At 36.2% G+C, this 20,450-nt stretch overlaps 1 protein-coding gene across 2 annotated transcripts in view; it reads left to right on the forward strand.

The window, feature by feature from the left end:
• The window catches only part of IQGAP2 (IQ motif containing GTPase activating protein 2), a 391,728-nt gene that overhangs the window by 325,258 nt on the left and 46,020 nt on the right, over positions 1-20,450 (forward strand). For both annotated transcript variants that reach the window (XM_020998497.1, XM_020998498.1), the window contains exons 18-23: positions 5,757-5,840; positions 7,172-7,243; positions 8,031-8,100; positions 9,299-9,507; positions 14,758-14,904; positions 19,332-19,495. In XM_020998497.1, coding sequence (XP_020854156.1) covers positions 5,757-5,840; positions 7,172-7,243; positions 8,031-8,100; positions 9,299-9,507; positions 14,758-14,904; positions 19,332-19,495 — 746 coding nt within the window. The remainder of the gene's footprint in view (positions 1-5,756; positions 5,841-7,171; positions 7,244-8,030; positions 8,101-9,298; positions 9,508-14,757; positions 14,905-19,331; positions 19,496-20,450) is intronic.

Here is a 20,450-nt window from a genome sequence, read left to right on the forward strand (position 1 = left end):
AAATTTTATAGCTAACCAACAAATGGAAGAAATCATAGGATCATAAATCTAGAACTGAAAGGGATCTCAGATGCCATCTATTCCAACTCTCATTTTAAAGAGGAGGAATACTACCACGGCAAGTAATTTACCCAAAGTAAAAGAGACAGATAATAGATGTCAGAGGCAGGATTGTAAGAGGCAGGAAATATATATACAGCTTCTTTTAAATAAAAATAAAGAGTGCACAACGAAAGCCATTAGTTCCCCTCAAAATCAAGGAAGTAAGGGAAATGTTGTTGTTATTATAGTTATAGTTGTAGTAGTAACTCTGATTAACAGTCTTCCATCTAGGGTTGATAAGGATTAACATCAACTTAATAAGAATAAGATCCATAAGTGGTCAAAAGATATGAGTCAAATACTTCTAGGGAAAAGAAACAACTTTATCAATAGCTACGTGAAAAAAATATTCAAAATTCCTGTTGGAGAAATGCAAATTAAAATAATTCAGATACTATTTTATACTCATTTGAAAAAAATATCAATGGTATCATGACTGTGAAGAAAAAGAAATTATTTCCATGTTGGCAGAGCTTCCCTAGAAAGAAGTTCTGGAATGGAACTGGATATCCATCTAGAAGTCTAGAATTCAAGATCAGAGTAACAAATAGGCATCATCAAAGAAAGCATATTATCCACATATTAAACATGTCATGAATAGATATGTGTCCTTTTGTATATTGAGTCCATCCTCTATCAGCAGGTAGGTGATATTCTTCACCACAGGTCCTCTGGAATCTAGTTGGCCATCGTATCTTCAGTCTTCCAAAGGTGTTCCTTTTTACACTATTGTTGTTATTAATAATTTATATTGTTGTGGATCTGCTCAGTTCACTTTGCATCAGTTAGTGCACATGTGTTTTCTTAGCCTTCTCAGGGAATTGTACCTCTTATAATTTCTTAAAGTGCAATAGTATTCAATTATATTCATATATCATTAGTTGTTCAGCCATTACATAACAGCACTTAGCGCAGTGTCTGGTACATAATAGTGGCTTAATAAGTGTTTATTAATTGAATGATGGATCTTTCCTTTATTTCCATTTACTTTAAAAAAATGCTGCTACAAGTATTTTTGTACATGTGGGTGTCCTTTTCCTTTTTCTCTGATCTCTTTGCGGCATAGGTCTGGTTATAATATTTTCTAGGTCAAAGGATATCAACAATTTAGTGATATTTGGGGCATAATTTCAAATTGCTTTCCAGATCATCTCATATCAATTCAAAATTTCACCAACAGTCAAACTATGCCTGTCTTCCCACAACATCCCCCCAAAATTGTCATTTTCCTTTTTTGTCATCTTTTACAATCTAATAAATGAGAAGTGGTGTTTCCCCAGCAATATTAAGAAATAATCATACCATCATGGTTCGAACATAACTTTCCTTGTGATGCTTTGTCAGTCTCGTGGGCTGCTTTCTCTCTGTAGGAAGACAAAAGGGAAGACTCAAAATAAAATTCCTTCCTTGAATCACTTGAGAGCCCAACTTCAGGTCTTTTTTAAAACTGCTCCTATTAATTTATCTTTTTTCAATAGGTTTCAGTAACTCATTATGTATGCTATTTCAGGACTCTGACAATGCATTTCCTGTATTGTATTCCTGTTTATTTTTAAGCCAAAGTCCATGGTTACATAATCTTTGAGAGACTCAATGATTTGACAGATGAGAATATCAAGAGTGGTAGTGGGTTTATTTCTTATTTCTGCCTCAGACTACCACATCATGTTAATTGACATCCAATTAGAGAAGTCTCTAATAGTCTGGTAGAGAATCAGGCACATGGCTAGCTCCTTTCTCTTCAATCAATTAATCAGCAAGCATTTATTAAACACTTAACCATGTGCCAGGCACTGTGCTAAATGCTGGGGATAATAATAAAGCAAAAAACACAATCCATGTCCTCCAGGAGCTTGCAGTCTAATAAATTTATTGAGACCAAAGGAGGATGTCTTTTTTATTTTATTCCATGAGGAGGAGAATTTGGCACCTAGATATGTAGGAAGAAAGATATTAATTTTGAACTTGAATGATCAGTAAAGGTGGTGATACCAATAGCAGAAAGAGGGAGGTCAAGAAGAAGTGAAAAGTTTGCCCTTCAAGGTGATGACTTTAGTTTGGGACATATTGAATCTAAGGCACTGGTAGGCTGTTGGCAGCCTAAAGCTATTCTAGCCACAGTGTACTAATAGTGTGTCTTTTGCTTCCAAGTTTCACCAAGATTGAATTTTATTATAACTAAGCTTTCTCTCTTGATTACCAAAAGTTTGAACACTTCTCTGTCATTAGTAATAGTTTATATTTCTTCTAAGAATTGCCTGTTTACATTTTTTGGCTATTTATCTACTTGGAAATGGATCTTAATCTTATAAAGTTATTTCATTTCTGAGTAAGAAATGTCTAATAGACAACTGGGAAAGTATCTCTTAAACTTTTTACTTGATCATTGGCAAATTTTGTAAGCACATTTTCAAGGCCTCAGTCCAAGTCATTCAGTTAAATAAAACACAGTGACAGTTCCTCCTCTGATGCTTATTGCGTTGTGATCTTGGGACAGTTCCATGTTCTTGGGCCTCATTTTCCTAATTTGTATTATGAGGAGGTTTTTTAATAATGGTCTCTGAAATCCCTTCTAGTTCTAATTCTATGATCCCACCATAGTATTTAAATGCCATTGATAAAAATATTAAACTGGACAAAGTGAAAGAGAGTTTTGTAGTATGCAATTAGAGGTCTCCCTTCAGATGAACAGCTATCATCATCATTTTAGGGTATGGTTATTCAACTATCTATAAAGTTATCCAACTCTAATATTATTTGATCCCCATTTCTCTGTCCAGTAATCATGAAATTATCAGATGCTTTGTTGCAATCAGGATATGAAATCTGATTCTTTTGTCTGCCATTTCATGAACTACCAGTCTGGTATTTATTTCAGTTGTTTTTGTTTTTTTAAGACAGGTTAAATTTGGCATGACATTCATTCCTCCATTCAACAACCATTTATTAAATACTTGCTGTGGACAAAGCATTGTGCTAGGTAGTGAGAGAGATAGGAAGTTTAGATAAGATATAGCACCTGCCCAAATGGAGTTTAGTAGAGAAAAAAATCACAACTTGTAATGCACTTATCACCAAACTGCATTGTAAGAATGCAAAGTAGAGCATGAGGTCTGAGGGGGAAGGTTGTGAATTACAGTGGGATCATGGAAAAAATTCATGGAGAAGTGACATTTGAATTAAGCATTAATCAGAATACATGACAAATGGGTAAATAATCAGCACTGGGAACTCCATCAACACAGATTGCAGCCAACCTAAAAGTTGTAAAGAGGTTCAAGTCACTTGCCTGACTTATTTCTCGAGATGTAAGTGACTCCCCCAGGGTCACTCAGCTAGTTGGTATCAGAAGCACAGTTTTAACTAAACCAGGTCTTCCTGACTCCAAAGCCACTATGCTGCTTGTATCGGCTTTAAAGGATATAAAAAATATTTCAACAGGTGAAGAAGGAGGGGCCATATTAAAGACAATCACTTGTTCCTAGTGAGTCCATGTTTTCATTTAGTGATGACTCTTTTTAATAATCTATTCCAGAAATTTGTCAGGCATGAGACTCAAGCTTCCACTCCTCTCTTCGTTTAAAATTACTGTAAAATTCATACATCTTTATTTTGAGATTCCTGACATTTCTTATTTTATGCAATCTTGGTAGGGAAGAGGAGCAAGGAATTTCATGACATTGAATGCAGATCATAAGCAAATATAGTGGACGTGATTCTCACATACTTATTTTCCTAATCATTGCATCTGCCATGGCAAATTTTAGAGTTGTTGTAGTTTCTCTTCATTAACTCTTCAGAGCCATTTCTTTGAAATTCTGACATTTTCCTATGATCCTTTATAATCATGGTGTTTTATTATCAAGGGAAAGAAAATGTTGATTACACTTGCAATCCTATCCTTGGTTCTAACAGATCCAAAGGATATCTCTATTAGAGAGTTGGAACCCAGAGTCAGGAATTTAATCCCACTCCCAATTCAGTAGTTCATTGACTATACACTATAACCCCCATGAACCAAGATTTTATTCTGAAGGTTGTGTGGTGGTTGTTGGAGCACATATATGAAGTGCCCTTATATTGATATATTCTAGTCGTAAGCATTTATAAAAGGAGAGAGCTTTTGATAACAATGAAATATGCTAACTACTGAGTTTTTCCTATTTTCTGTGCTGATTTGGAGGGTGACATTTTAGTAGTATGTTTTCTTTTTCCCATTACTGAAGTAAAGCTATTTATTTGTTGTCGTTCTGAGGCAGCACATAGTCATTTAGGGAACCAGATAGTCATGTTTTTAATTTCATTTAGAAAAGACTCCAATTACTTCCCTTTATGGACTTAGTGGGGAGAGATTTAGACTAATACCTCATAGCAAGGGACCTCCCTATGCTTTGCTGATCTTCGAGAAAGCATTAACAGTTTACTTGAGTTGGGAAAACTAGAAAACAGTGTGGCAGAAACTAGATATAGACCAACATCTCATAATGTATAGCAAGATAAGGTCAAAATAGGTCCATGATTTACACATAAAGGGATACCGCAAGTAAATTAGGAGAGCATGGAATAGTTTATTTGTCAGATCTATGGATAAGGGAAGAATTTAGAACCAAAGATAATATAGAGAGCATTACAAAATATAAAATAGATAATTTTGATTATATAAAATTAAAAAGTTTTTACACACACAGCAACCACAATTAAAAGGAAAGCAGAAAACTGGGGGAAATTTTTACAAATAGCTCTGATAAAGGCCTAGTTTCTCAATATATAGACAACTGAGTCAAATTTATAAAAAATATAAGTCATTCCCCAATTGATAAGTAATCAAAGGAAAGAATAGGAAGTTTTCGAGCACGGAAATCAAAGCTATCTATAGTCATATGAGAAAATGCTCTAAATCACGGTTGATTAGAGAAATGCAAATTAAAAGATCTCGGGGGTACCACATCACACTTTTCAAATTGGCTAACGTGGCAAAAAAACCAAAATGATAAATGTTGGGGGGGGATGTGGGAAAACTGGGACATTAATGCACTCTTGGTGGAGTTATGAACTGGTTCATCCATTCTCAGTAATGCCATGATCTCAATCATGAGACAATCTCAAAGGACTAATGATGAAGCATATTATCTACCTCTAGAGAAAGAATGATATTGTCTGAATACAGAGTGAAGTGTGCTGCTTTTCACTTTTTTTTTTTGAGTCTTCTTGTACAAAATGACTAATATGGAAATGTTTTACGTGATTGCACACATATAATCTATATCTCATTGTTTACCATCTCAAGGAGGAGGAAAAGAAGAGAGGGAAAGAGAGAATTTGGAACTCAAAACTTAAAAAACAAATGTTAAAAAATTATTTTAACATGTAATGGGGAAAAATAAAATATTATATATTAAAAAAAACAGTTAACTTTAGCCTCTTCCCCTACACCAAAGATCGTTACTAGAAACTATGCCCAGGGTACTGAGGTCATGAAAGTTTGCCTGAAGCCATTAGGTGAAAGGATCTCACATGATATTCCATTATAGATTTTTCCCCCAGTACTTCCTAAAAGAATTTGCTCGTTTTTCTTTTCTTTTCTTTCCAGTTAGTTATCAGTAACTTCACTGCAAGTAAATAAAACTATAACCTGTCTTTTCTTTTTTATTTAGGCTTCCTGGAAGGGCTACAAAGAGCAGAAAAAATTTGCTGAGAGGAAGAAACTGTTTGCTGATAATGTTTCTTCTGTTATTAAGGTAAAGATTCTTTCATATTTTATGGTTCATCTGAGACCTGAGTGCAGCAGGCCATTCCTTTTACCTCTCTCTAAATGATTCTCTAGTCCACTCACTATAGCATATATTTCAAGCCTTCTCTTCTCTCCTCAAGCCTCCCACAACAGCCACAAACCAATTAGATGAGAACATTAACTCCTACTTCACCTTCCTTGCAAAAATTAGGTCATTGCCAAGAGCTCCCTTTTCTCCCATTGTCATTTCACTTCCCGCTGGTATCATCCTTCACCCTCTCCTCCATTCTTTACTCTCTGATAAATACATGGACCTTCTCCTTGCTAAGGTCCAGTCTACTATCCTCTCCCAATGTCTTCTAACAGATTGCCCTCACTATCAACCTCCCTTCTTGATCTAATCTTCTACCTCTCCTTATCTATTGGCTCTTTCCCTGCTACCTACAAATTTTTCCATGTCTCCACTCATCTTGACAAAATTATCACTAGGTCTTACCATCATTGCCAGCCATCCTCTTGTGTCTTTCTTCCTCTTCTCAGCTAACTCCCTTGAAAAAGCTTCTCTTCTTCGCCTTTTATTTTACTCTTTTCTAAACCCTCTGCAATCTGGCGTCTGGCCTTGTCATTCAACTGAAACTTCTCTCTCCAAAGTTACCATTGATTTCTTCATATTTGTCAAATTTAAAGGCCTCTTCTCATTTTTCAATCTTCCTGATCTCTACTTCCCTGGAATGTTCTTCCTTTTCACTTCTCCCTCCTAAAATCCCTGACTTCAAGATAAGACTCACATATTTCAGGAGGTCTTTTCCAACTACCATTACTACCAACTCTCACCTCCTCAACTAGATGTTGGTGCCTTCTGCTCTAAGATTACCTATTTTAATACATTGTCTCCCCTATTAGAATTACCACTGCTTGAGGGCAGGAACTGTTTTCATTTTTGAATTCTCTGTACTTAATACAGTGCCTGGCACATCATGAGTACTTAAATGCTTGTTGGTTAATTGATTATTTATTTTAGATTTAGATTTAGTTCCAAACACTCAGAAATGATCAGGCAAATCTCTTGCCATCTTGGAAATTTCTTTATCTCTCTTTAAATGTCTTAACAATTAGTCCTCCTAACTATATCCTACAAGTTAAGGAGAAAAAAAAAGAGTAATACATAAAGTGCTTTTGTGTGCCATAGAGGAAATACAATGGAAGACGTGGAAGGAAAAATAAATCTTGTTTTCCAAATGAAATACTTTTCTTGATATCATCACATAAGATATTAGTATTAAATTTAAGAAAAGCTGCATGGAGTTTTGTTGAATTTTCTGTTACTTCTCTTTTTAGATTCAAACCTGGTACAGAATGATGTCAGCAAGAAGCCGTTACCTTTCACGAAAACATTATTTCAAACAACAAGTAAGAGAAATTTTTTTTTCCTCCTTGACAGCTGATAAAACTCATCACTGTCGTTGTATGGTGGATGTGACTAGACTTAAATGTTTCAATGAATCTATGGTCTTCTTGATGTAGATACAGCTTGCATTGGTACAGCCATTTATGCATATGGCCTTATCCTGTATGGGATTTTTGTCCATGTTCTCCTATAAATCCTCCGTGGGGGCCTTTGCCCAGTATTTGGGACCACTAGGTCTCCTTTTGTTGGGGATCAGTACAGTAATTGGGCTGTCTCTCTTGTATTCCTTAATCTTACTATGTCATGTGGGCATGACATTATTTACACAGAGTGAAATCTCACAAATTTAGACTCCTTGGGAGGAAAGCTAGCACCAAATACTGTGCACTTATGTGTATGCATTTAAAGAATTGAGATTGTTATTATCTTCAGTAACTACCTACTAATGTGTGATTTTTTTTTTAAATTCACTTCCCTTAAGAAGATTGTAAGCACTGGGAGAGGTAGAGCTTTTTAATAAATAGATACATTTATAATTAGTGCCACCTTTACATGCCAACACTATATTGAAGTCTTCAAACCATTCTTCAGCGATTTGAGCATTTTTCCTTTCATCTCATTTACACTATTCATTTGCTTAGAGAGTTTGTATATAAGAGAAAGAAAAACCTCAGCCAGCCAATGTCCACATATTACATATTCCAAATTTAGGGGTGTTAAAATTAACAGTAACTTGCAGTACTGAGGATTTGACTTTTCTCGGTTGTGACTTTTCTCAAATTTTTCCAGATTGAGAAAATTGTGAAACTTCAGTCTTGGATAAGAGCATTCAAAGCTAGAGTTGACTATAAAACACTAGGTAAGTAGAATCATTTTGGAAATACAGTGATTCTTTAGAGTACAAGCAAGCACAAATTGAGTTACCTGATTATTCCTGTTCAGCCCATTGTTCCAAAGATAGGGTTGGCATCAGGGTGCTTAATCTCAGAACTGGCTTGTTGTTACTAATGATCATATGAAAAATAAACTGCCTGCTGCTGCTCCTTTATTTTATTTTTTGGTAAGGGGAAAACAGATTTTGTTTTCCTAAGGAGATTTAATACTGTTTTTATATGTTCAGTTTGAGTTGAAGAATCAGGGATGTTCTAAAAGATTTATGAGCTTGGACATTGTCCATCTCTATATGAATTTTATCTCTCATCAACCATCTGGCTGACCTGAAGAGCCTCATGTGTGAGCTGTTGTGTGGTGTGGGGATGGGAGAGTGGAGTGACATAAGACTCTGGATAAGTCACTTCCTTTTCTGTTCCTAGGCTTACTTATTACTAAAATGAAAAAGGGAGTTCAATTGAAATCTCTAAGGTTCTCTCCTTGCTCCTAAGGCTATGATCAAAAGATAAATGAGCATGATATAGGCAGAAAATAATGTTGATACTAATGGTCGAGAGTATTTATTTCTTTTAAAGATATTTTTATTACTACAAACTTAACTCTCACAACATGTAATCAAATTATGCTAGTAGGATTCTAAAGAAATGCAGGAAGACCTTTATGAAGTAAGTGACACCAGTAGAATAAGAACAACATGTACATTTACTCTCACATATAAAAAAATCAATAACGACAACAATGTAAACACAAAAGCATGTATGTTGATTTGGAAGGAGATGGAGCAAATTTTTTTTATTCTTTGTTAGGAATACACATGCATATGTACATGCATACGTGTATGTAAGTGGACGCATAAATTTAACACAATTTTTTAAAAAGTCAATAGTTTAAATTTTTAGATTTTATTTGAGATTTGCCCCATATAGAGTTTGATCATGTGTTCATTAGTATTTGTTTTGAGGGTACATTTTATTATTCTGCTGTTTGTGTTTCTCTTGTTCAGATTTAAAAGAAGTAGAAATGGTCAAACATCAGGCTGAGTACTTTACTTAACATGTATTCTAAGGATCTAAAGTTATAACAACCAAGGTCTAATTTTCCCACCTATAGTCATTAGGACCATGCAAACAAATTAAAACTATGCATGTATTCTCCTTTCTCTGCAGTGAATGATAAAAATCCTCCTTTGCCTGTTTTGTGCAAGTTTTTGTATCTGTTGGACCAAAGTGATTTAGATTTACAAGAAGAACTGGAAAGGACAAGATTAAGGGAACAAGTAGTTACCACAATCAGAGCTAATCAACAGCTGGAAAAAGACTTGAACTTGATGGACATAAAGATTGGACTTCTGGTAAAAAACAGGATCACTCTGCAGGTCAGTAGGATTTCCCCCAACTCTTGTCTAGTAAAGGCGTAGACATAAACACATGTGTGAGGACACAATGCCATTATTCAGCTAAACCCATTTAGAGCTCAGGGTGAATTGTTCAAGGTTCGTTTGCCATTTTTTTTTAAATAAATGGAATATCTCAATTTCACCTCTGTGTATAATTTGTGATAGTTACTTTGGAAACATTATTTTAATGATCCAGGCCATGATCCTGTTATGTTCCATATGCTCTAGATTTTCTAAGAAAGTTCCATTTCTAGGAGAGTTCTATTGCATTTTTTCCCCAAACTGCATTAAAATGTATTGACAGACTGGGAACTGTGGCATGTGGCCATAATCCCTAGTTTTGGGGAAAGCTGAGACTAGTGTATTGCTTGAGCTCTGGAGTTCTGAACCGCAGCAGAACTAAAGCCTTTCAGCGTCCTCAATCCTTCCAACACCGATATAGTAAGCCTCTGGGAGCAGAAGAGCCACCAGGCTGCCTAAAGAAGGGTGATCTGGCCCAGCTGGGAAATGGAGCTGGTCAAAACTGGTATACTGATTAGCAGTGGGATTCATTCTGTGACTGGCTACTGTACTTCCAGCCTGCACAAGATAGGAAATTCTACTATCTTAGAAAATTGCTAAGTACTATACTTAAAATATATCTTAGCCACCAAAAATGGAGACTCAACAGGCCATAGATTCTTTCTAGTTATCTGTCTATATGTATATATACATATACATATGTGTGTGTTTGCACTAGTCCATAGTACATGTATCAAAACCATGTATAAACAAACACACTGAGGCATCTGTATGATACAGGGGGAAAATTCTGAATTTGGAGTCAAGGTACCTACATTTGAATCTTAGACCTACAACTTAATAGCTTCCTGGAGGCAGCTGGTGGTACAGTAAATTGAGTGCTGGGCCTGGAGTCCAGCATAAATTCAAATCTGGATTAAACCATTCATGTGATCCTGGGTAAGTCACTTAACCTCAGTTTGCCTCAGTTTCCTCAACTGTAAAATGGAGATGATAAGCACCTACCTCACAGGGTTGTTTCGAGGATCTGATGAGATAATATTCATACAATGTCCATAGCACAGTCCCTGGCACATGGTAAATAGGCCCTATGTAAATTCTTACTCCTTTCCCGAAGCTGGCATATCATTTAATGCCTGTGATCTCAGTTTCCTCTTCTGTAAAAGGAGGAACTTGGAATAGATGACCTTTGAGCTCATACTCACGTGCAAGGAAGGATAGCCCACGTACGTCATACCAGCCCATTGAAAAAGTTCATGAAGTTGTGGTCTGGCAAAAAAGACCTTTTGTTCTGGGTTCTGGCTTAGGGAAAAAACAACAACAAAAACAAACAAACAAAAAAGCTAGTTATACGTATGTTCCAAAAGTCTTAATGTAGTTTTAAGCTCTTAAATTAAAGCTTAATAGCTTTAATTGAAAATTGAAGCCTGATTTCCTTTGTTGTTGTTCAGTCATTTCTTCTTATGACCCATTTGAGGTTTTCTTGGAAAAGATACTGGAATAGATTTGCTGTTACCTTCTTCAGCTCATTTTACAGCTGAGGAAACTGAGGCAAACATTGTTAAGTGACTACCCAGGATCACACAGCCAGTAAGTATCTGAGGCCAAATTTGAACTCAGGCCTTCCTGACTCAAGGTTCTAGACCCTATCCACTGCACCACCTAGCTATCCCTGATTTCCTTATTAAAGCTTAAAACAGCACTAAGATTTTGGGGGCACCTTGGATCTGTATTTCACAAGAGACTTTCCACAAAGGAGTCCTGAGGTGTAGAGGGTGGGGGAGGGAGAGATGGAATGGGAATCCTGAATGCAGCTCTAGGGACAAAGGAATTGGTGAGAAGGAGCAACTGATGGCAGGTGGCTGGACACTACTAAACTCTAATTCAATTAAGTATTTATTAAGCACCTGTGGTACCCTAGGCCTCATAATAGGTACTGTTGATATAGGAGTAAAAAATAGTCCCTGTCTTAAAACTGACATTGTACCATGAAGGGAGGAGAGTAGTGGTGGATTAGAAAGAGCAAACACATAAGCCTGGAAAAAAAAGTAAAGGGGGAGAGAGGAAGCACTGATAACTGGGGAAATCCTAAGAGACTTCAAAGAGGAGGTGACATGGCTAAATGAGTAGGGAGAAGCCATATTGTGGGGCATCTTCTAATTAGCAACCACAGTAGGCCCTTGGGACTCATTTTCACTTTAAAAAAAAATCATAGATGCAGATGAAGTGAAAGCCTAGTTAATTAAGAAAGATGTTTTCTCCTTTTCATCCTTCCTTTCTCCATCCGGGCGTTTACATTATAGCCTCTTAAATTCTGTTCTCAGCAGGCAGGACGAAGTCCCCTGATACCAAGCCATTTGGTTCTGGAGTACTGTTTCAGGGACTGACTTTTTCGTTTGTTTTGTTTTGAGGCATAACATCAGAACAAGACAGATGTTCAGCCATTGCCTCCTGCCCTTCATTTTCTGCCTACTTCCAAATAGCTAGACACCTCAGTGCCTTATAGGGTAGAACACTCTGCTAAAGAAGAGTCCTAAAGAACAAAAACATTGAGTTATTAAGGAATTCAGAAGCCAGCTGTAGCCATTACAGGAGAGCATCTCCTTCCCCACTGCCCTCCAAAACTCTCAAGCAATGAAGTGTCTACGTTCAATCACCTCTTTCTTCCTTCTCCCTTATGCTCTTAGATTGTACTGCATTTTTTTTGTCTTTTATCTGCGATGCCTAAAACCAACAGCAACTACGGCTATATGCTTTTGGGCATAGCGCTTAATGCTTATCTGATTGAATTAAATTCAGTTCCAATAACTGCACCAATGCTGGAAGGAAGGGATGTATTAGGAAAAGACAGGGATGAATGTAAACCTCAAAGGTATGGTAGATTGAGTGGCAGCCTTGGAATCCAGAAGCTCTGGGTTCAGGTCCACCATAGTCACGTGATGGCTGTGTGACTCTGGGAAAGTTATATGGCCTCTCAGTGGCCCCAGACAACTATAAATTGCAGCACAGTTGATGGGTTGCTTTGGTCAAGGGAGTCTTCTCCCTCTGGGTTCCCTGCAGAAATAAAATCACAGGTCTGAAAGGAGGGGAGAGCTGAGAAGGAAGGGGTAGCCTACGACTGAATACCCCATCTCTTGAAATGCCTGATTGTTAGAATACAATTTGTGTTATTTTGTAAACCGTCCTGAACAGTGGTATGTGATTTTAAAAGGTAGCATCATTTTAGTCAAATGAGAATTTCTGAAGGGTAGCTCTTGTTATTTTTAAACTCCAAAGAAGTTTAACATGTTTTCAATATGTAAACAGGAAATGGTTTCCATCTAAAAGAGGCTTAGTTCTAAAATTGTAAATAGTTTAAATACTTGCCACCGCGTAGGAATCCAGTCATAGTGGACTATCTGATCTTTAGAAAAGTTTGGGAGTTTTAAAATTTTCTTGAGAATAGACTGATGATGTCTTATGAAAGACAACAACTAGAAATCTCATCCATTACAGCATCACCTTTTGTGGAATTCTTGTAGTGATTTCTGGATATATTCATGGAAGTACTTCAGCTCTGGTGGTACTTACTGAGAGATGATATCACTTAGTGTCTGGGTATTATGAACTTGGTTCTGCATATTTAAACAATGGATATTTTAATATCTCCTACAGACTTCAATATTTCATGGGTATTATTTTAAGTCAATATAATGGCTATAGACTTATTCTATTTAAAAATAAGAATAATTCTCTTATTAAGCAGCTGTAAGACTCACTAATTATTTTAAAATAAGAACTTCTACAAGTCAGCAAGTAAAGCAAAGATTTATTACATGCTTATTTTGTATAGGGTATTGTGCTATGCACAATGTCCCAAGTGACTGGGGATATGGAGATGAAAAAAAGTAAAGCCACTGTCCTCAAAGATATGCCAGAGTATGACCTTGTGCAACTCTACCTCACTTAAACCCAGTTCAAGACATCACCCCGTGATGTCATTGGTCCTCTTTGAAAATGAAGGACAAACAATAACAACAAAAAAACTAATAATAATAATAGCTAACATCTATATGGCACTATAAGGTTTGCAAAGCACTTTATGTACTTCATCTCATTTGTTTTTCACAATAGCTTTGTGACCTAAATGCTATTGTAATTTCCATTTTACAAATGAGGAAACTGAGGCACAAAGGTTAAGTGATTTGCCCAAGGACATATACCTAGTAAATATTTGAGACATGATTCAAACTCAGGTTTTCCTGATTCCCAGTCCAGAACTGTATCCACGTTGCCACCTAGTTGCTTAGCTATATTCTCTATTACATAGATAAATTTAATACAAAATAGAATATTCTAAACACATAAGAGACGTACACAGTAATAAGAGTTCAGATGTTTGTAAGAGTGAGATCTTGAGCAGAAATTGCCTGATTGCACGATAGAGAGGAATTAGAGCAGTTTATCATAAGCTGAAAGGAAAACAGAAAAAGAACCCCAATCTAGGTTTAGTAGTTGAAAACAGAAAAAGTCTCTGGGCTGTAGGAAAGGAGGAATTCATAAGGCTGATAAGCAAAGGAGCCAGTAGCAATTATGACTGTCATGGACTATGAGGCCACAGGCTGTCACTTGTGCTGAATGACTCCAACAATTGGAAAGTGGTGATGGGGTAGTAGATGATCCCAGAGAAAAGTCACTGCTATCTGTGTTTTTTTCAAGATCTGGTTAACTGTATTTTCTGAGATATGGTAGGAGTTGAGGCTTAGATTAACTAGAGCAATTGTAGACTCAAGAATGAGCCTATTCAGAAAATTAAACAAGAAATCAATTGGGGCAACTTTCCTTTTTCCTCTGTCACTGAAACAGTGCAAAAAAGTATTGGTTCTGGAGTTACAGGACCTATATTCAAATCCTGCTTCCAGCACTTATTACCTGAGATCTTTGAGTAAGAAACTCAACCCTCCCTGGGACTCAGTTTCCTCATCTCTTGTATGAAGGGGTTGGATTAGATGGTCCCTTCCAATTGTAGAGCTATGAACCTATTACGCATTGGAAAATATTTTTAATGTGGAAATTTCCCTTAATATGTTTAACTTTTTTTTCTTGGTTTCTTCATGGAGAAATACCAGCCTTGTGTCCTTTGTGTATGTTGGAGGGGAGACCCCTAGTATAAGAAGATGATCATAATGAAGAATAAAGAGTGTTAACTTCTTTATAATTTCCCTACAGGATGTTATTTCATATAGGAAAAAGATGAATAAGAAAACATGCGAAGAATTGATGTTGAGTGGCAATGAAAAACAAGGAATTAAAAGTCTGAGTAAGGAGAAGAGGAAAAAACTGGAAGCCTACCAGCAGCTATTCTACATTCTACAGGTAAGAGCAAGTGTAGTTTATAGACCAAACCACCTTGTTCTCTTGCCTGTAACTTATACATGTATAAGTTATTTTTTATTCTGCATTTAATTATTTAGAGAAACATCACAAATCTATAGCATGAGTAAATACTTTAAGAGTCAAGGAAAAATGAAAATGACTCCTTGTTATGGGGAGCAGGAATTTTCTGGGGAAATCTCTTTATCCCTTCTTTTTTATTATTATTTTATCCATTTCTAATATTCTTATTACTGTTTTGTAAGTGAATAGATTTTTTTAAAAGAGGCTAGTAATTGAAGAAAGGGAAGATGTTAAGCAGGATGGGAGCTGAACTCTAATTTGGTTAGGTAATTAATCCATACCAACCCTAAACTAAGAAAATATGGCCTACCACCCATGGTGGGGGAAAGTATGGGGCAAGAGGACAAGAGAGACAAACAGACACTCAGCAGCCCTAATCTAACCTAAGAGAGTCCTTAGGTTCTATGATTAATACTCTAGGGCACCCTCGGTTTTATCCTACCCTTTCCTACTAAAGAAAATTGGTGCTTTGGAGGGACAAGAAACTTTCATTTTTTTCAATTTCCAGGTTAGAACTCTCAGTGACTTTTCAATTTTCTATGCTCCCAGAAAGTTAGTGAGGGTTTGTAGCTCTGATTGGTGTAGCTAGGCTTTAGGCTCATTTTTTTTTCTGTTTTTCACCCCTAATCATGGCTTCTATCTCAAAAAATGCATGCTGTTGGTTTCAAAGGAAATTAGATGAGCAAATACAATATTAATGCAAATCCATTATGACTAATGGAAAACTACTTACATTTATAGACTGTTACAATTATAAAAATAAGATTTAGCACTTTGAGGTTTACAAAGTGATTTATGTGGGTGCCCATATACATACATATATACTTATATGTGTGTGTGTGTATGTACGTGTGTGTGTATATATATATATATATATGTATATGTATGTATGTATTATGTGTATATATATGTATGTGTGTATACCTATCTCTGTCTATTTATATATATCCTTAAGACAACTCTGTGAGGTTGATGCTGTTATTGCACATTGTGCAGATGAGGAAACTGAGGTCCAAAGAAATTAAGTGAGTTAGAACTAAAATCTATGTCTCTTTATTTCAAGTCCCATACACTACTCATTGTACCACATTTCCTCCCTCTCTGAGGTGCACTTTACAACTTGAGTCACTTCCTTTTAAGAAATCTTTGTTAGAAAACCACACTATCCGTATGCAGTGACACTCCGTATGTGACTTAGGGCAAGAGAGGATCTTAAAAGTTATCTAGAGGTCCAGCAACCTCAAATTCTCAGTGGAGACAATGAGCCTTAAGGAAGAGAAATATCTTTCCCGGCGTCACAGCGGTGGTAAGCAACAAGGCCAAGAGCCCAACCCAGGTCCACTGGCTCAAATCCGATGCTTTTCCCACTATACTATAGAAAATATGCTAATGCAAAAATTTCCCAGGGAGAAAATAATAATAGTATATATCAATTACACCATAGAGTTCCTAGGATCACAGATTTAGGACTGGCAGGGATCGTAGAGGTCATCTAGTCCAACCTCACTTTTTGTGTATGTCCCACATAAGACAAAGGTGTTTCCTCACCCAGGAGTTCCTCTATATACTAATAAATCTGCACCTGCAAGGTCCGATCCTTCTCCCTTAGTCTCTAACATGTCCCCTTTTGGGCGAAAGTTTCCAGAGTGCTAGATTTGAGCTCCTTCTTCTCATTAGCTTCTATATGATTGCCATTACAAGTCTTGCTTCATCCCCTTCCCCTTTTTTCTTCTGTGCCTGACTCTTAGAAATATTCATGCAAGAGGAAGTAATGTCAGACAGAAGCAGGAATCATCCAGGGTATGAAGTCATGCAACCCTTATCAGGATTAGTCTCCTTCATAAATTCTATACTAGTTTATGTCTGTATTTGTTATTCCCCTTCCCTTGTCCTTGCATTCTCAATGCTTCCTGTTCCTATAAACTGCCTCCATCCCTAAGGGGGCACCATGGGAAAGAAGGATGCACTTGCCATGGTAGACAATGATGCTCTTGGAGAAGGTGGCTTCCCATACCTAGCTCTCCTAAGATGATTCAGCTTCTGGATGGTGTGTACGCTCTATAATACCATACATACATACATACATACATACATACATACACACTATATAATACTATATAATATTTTATATATGTATGTACATATACACACACACTATAATTCCATACATATATGCTGTTATGCTATATAACACTATACGTATATACTATATATAGACACCATATAACACTATACATGTATGCTATATATACACACACTATATAATACTATGCATATATGCTATATGTACATATATACTTATATACACTATATAACACTATACACACATATATATTAAACAATACTATACATACACTATATAATACTATACATACATGCTATGTATACACTATATAACACTACATATATGCTATGTATACATTATATAATGCTATACATATATGCTTTGCATGCTATATAAATATATGTAGTGTAAGTATCTTTATATATACATATTTATATGTGTGTATATGTGTATAGTTTGTTTCTTTATGCATATTTATATAGATATGTGTGTATATACTATAAATACTATGCTATATATACTGTATTATATATCTATATACATACATGATTACAGATATATCCTTATATACTTGATTATATTTTACATATGTATATGTGTATGTTTCTCTATTGAGGTTCTTACCTTGGGGTTTGTGAACTTTAGGAAAAATGTTTTGCTAATTCTTTTTCGATATAATTGGTTTCCTTTGAAAAAACTATTTTGGCTGAGTGAAGTGAGCAGAACCAAGAGGACGTTGTACACAATAACAGCCACACTATGCAATGACTAATATTGTTAAACCGAACCCTTCTCAGCATTGCAAGGATCTGGGACATCTCCAGAGGCCTTGGGATGGAAAAGGCTGTCCACATCCAAAGAAAGAACTATGGAAGTCGAATCGTTATCACTTATTTTTACCTTCTGTTGAGTTTTGTTTCATCTTTCTGATGGTTCCTCCTATTGGTTTTAATTTTTACTTACAACTTCACTAATGTGAAAATATGTTTAATAGGAACGTAAATGTAAAGCCTGTATCAGATTGTGCGCCATCTTGGGGAGGGTGGAGGGGAGGAGGAGGGAGAAAAATTTTCAACTCAAAAGCATATGGAAGTGATTGTTGATAAATCAAAATAAATTAATAAAATTTTTTAAACTATTTTGGTTTTATTTTATACATATAAAAACATTCTCAGAAAAATTTCTATAAGGTCTACCAGACTGCCAACAGTGTCCGTGACACATAAAAATATAATAATAAGATGGCCTGCCTCACATTTATGTAGGTATTAACCTAGGAGCAATGGAGGCCTGTATACTGCTACTCATAACTTCTGGCCCCCCAAAAAAATGCAGTTTAAATTTTACTTTAGTCCTAGTCTTTTGCATCCACTTTATACTTTCTTTGAAATCATTTATTTTTCTCCAATGCTGCAGGGGAGGGGGTCGTGTGTGGAGGTTGTCCCTTTTGGGATATTTAGCCCAGGATCAATGATCAATGAATATTATTGAAAAATTATAACTTTTCCTTTACAACCTTTTATCAATCAATAGGCTGAACTCTTATCAGAAAACAATAAGTGACTGTATAAGTTTTTCTATAGTAAAGCTCCTATGTTGACTAGTCTAGAAATCTTAAATTCTGCCACTATTTAGAAAAAGGCATGCCATCGTTCTATACGGGATATGATATGCTTGCTTTCTGTTGTCATTTCCACATAGCTTGAGATGGAAAAGATAAGGCAGCATTAAATATCGAGAAATCAATTTCCAAATGTCTTAGTAGTGGTGGCCAGTTTTATTTTATTTTGTCAAATTTTAACCAGCTAATAGCCAGTGGAAAAAGCACTATAAATATCTGCCTGAAAACAGTTATAGGGCATAAGATCATAGATTTAAAGAGACCTTGAAGAACATTTATTTTACTTCATATCAAGTATTTGGTTTCCTTTGAATACTTCTTAAAAACCACAACTTTTATTCATAGAACCCTAAAGCAAACATCATTCGAATGCCCCTTAGACTCATAGGACATTGTAGCCAGAAGGGTCCTTATTAGGTAATATGGTCATTTCTCTGTTTATAAAAGTGAAAAACTTTATCTTCTTAAAAAGAAAGATTAGTGGTGGGGGTAAAGGGAATTATTAAATTTCTTCCTACATAGTATTTCCATTAACATTTACTTCTTAATTTAGTTTTCTTATAGTAGGAAGTAGAAAACTGTTACCTACTTAAATGATATAAATTAACCTGAAATGTGGGGTTTTTTCTTCTTTGCTGTTTCCCTCATTCTCCTCTTTAGACCAATCCTACGTATCTGGCTAAGCTGATTTTCCAGATGCCTCAGAACAAGTCAACCAAGTTCATGGACACTGTAATTTTCACACTATACAATTATGCTTCCAATCAGCGAGAGGAATATCTGCTTCTCAAGCTTTTTAAAACTGCCCTAGAGGAGGAAATAGAGTGAGTATGTAAGCTAACTAATGTGTACCAGGCTGATAAACACTATATCTTTGTATTGTGGCTGTTCCTCGAATGACATGGTTTACCCAAAAATTAGTATCTTAGTATATTTTTATGGCAGTGCTCTGAAAAATTACTAATTTATATAAATACCTAAAATTAAAGGTAAGTGTTCTAAGACTTGGGGCAGCTAGGTGGTGTAGGATAAAGCACTAGACCTGGAGTTGGTAAGACCTGAGTTCAAATCTGGCCTCAGACACTTACTAGCTGTGTGACCCTGGGTAAGTCACTTCACCCTGTTTGCCTCGGTTGCCTCATCGGTAAAGAGCTGGAGAAGAAAATGGTAAACCTCTCCAGTATCTTTGCCAAGAAACGCCCACATGGGATCACAAAATAACTGAAATGACTGAACAACAACAGTGGGAATGGAAAAAAATAAGTGAATGTTAGAGGTTGAAAAGGAAGAATCAATAGGGATTAGTGACCAGTTGCATGCAGGGTTTGAGAAGAAAGAATTAAAAATAGTTTCTTCTCGAAGATAACGCTGGTTTTTTGTTTGTTTCTTTGTTTTTGTTTGTTTTTGGCCATTGGTGCGAAGTGACTTGCCCAGGGTCACCCAGCTAGTAAGTGTCAGAGGCCAGATTTGAACTCAGGTCCTCCTGACTCCACGGCTGGTGCTCTATCCACTGAACCACCTAGCTGCTCCAACACTGTGTTTTTTAGATAAAGTAATCAAACACAACTCAGAGCTCTTGGGCCCAATTGATGGGAGGATAGATCAAAGAATCATAGATTTAAAGCTCTGAGGAACTTCATAGATCCTATTCCCTTCCATTCCCTTCATTTTGCAGATGATGAACTGAGCCTTATTGATCTTAAGGAATTTGTGCAGTCCCACCGGTTCTAAGTCCCAAAGTCAGGATGTGAACCTAAGTCATCAGGCTCCAAAATCAAC

Source organism: Phascolarctos cinereus, unplaced genomic scaffold (assembly GCF_003287225.1).
Source record: "Phascolarctos cinereus isolate Bilbo 61053 unplaced genomic scaffold, phaCin_HiC Scaffold_4;HRSCAF=312, whole genome shotgun sequence".
NCBI lineage: Eukaryota > Metazoa > Chordata > Mammalia > Diprotodontia > Phascolarctidae > Phascolarctos > Phascolarctos cinereus.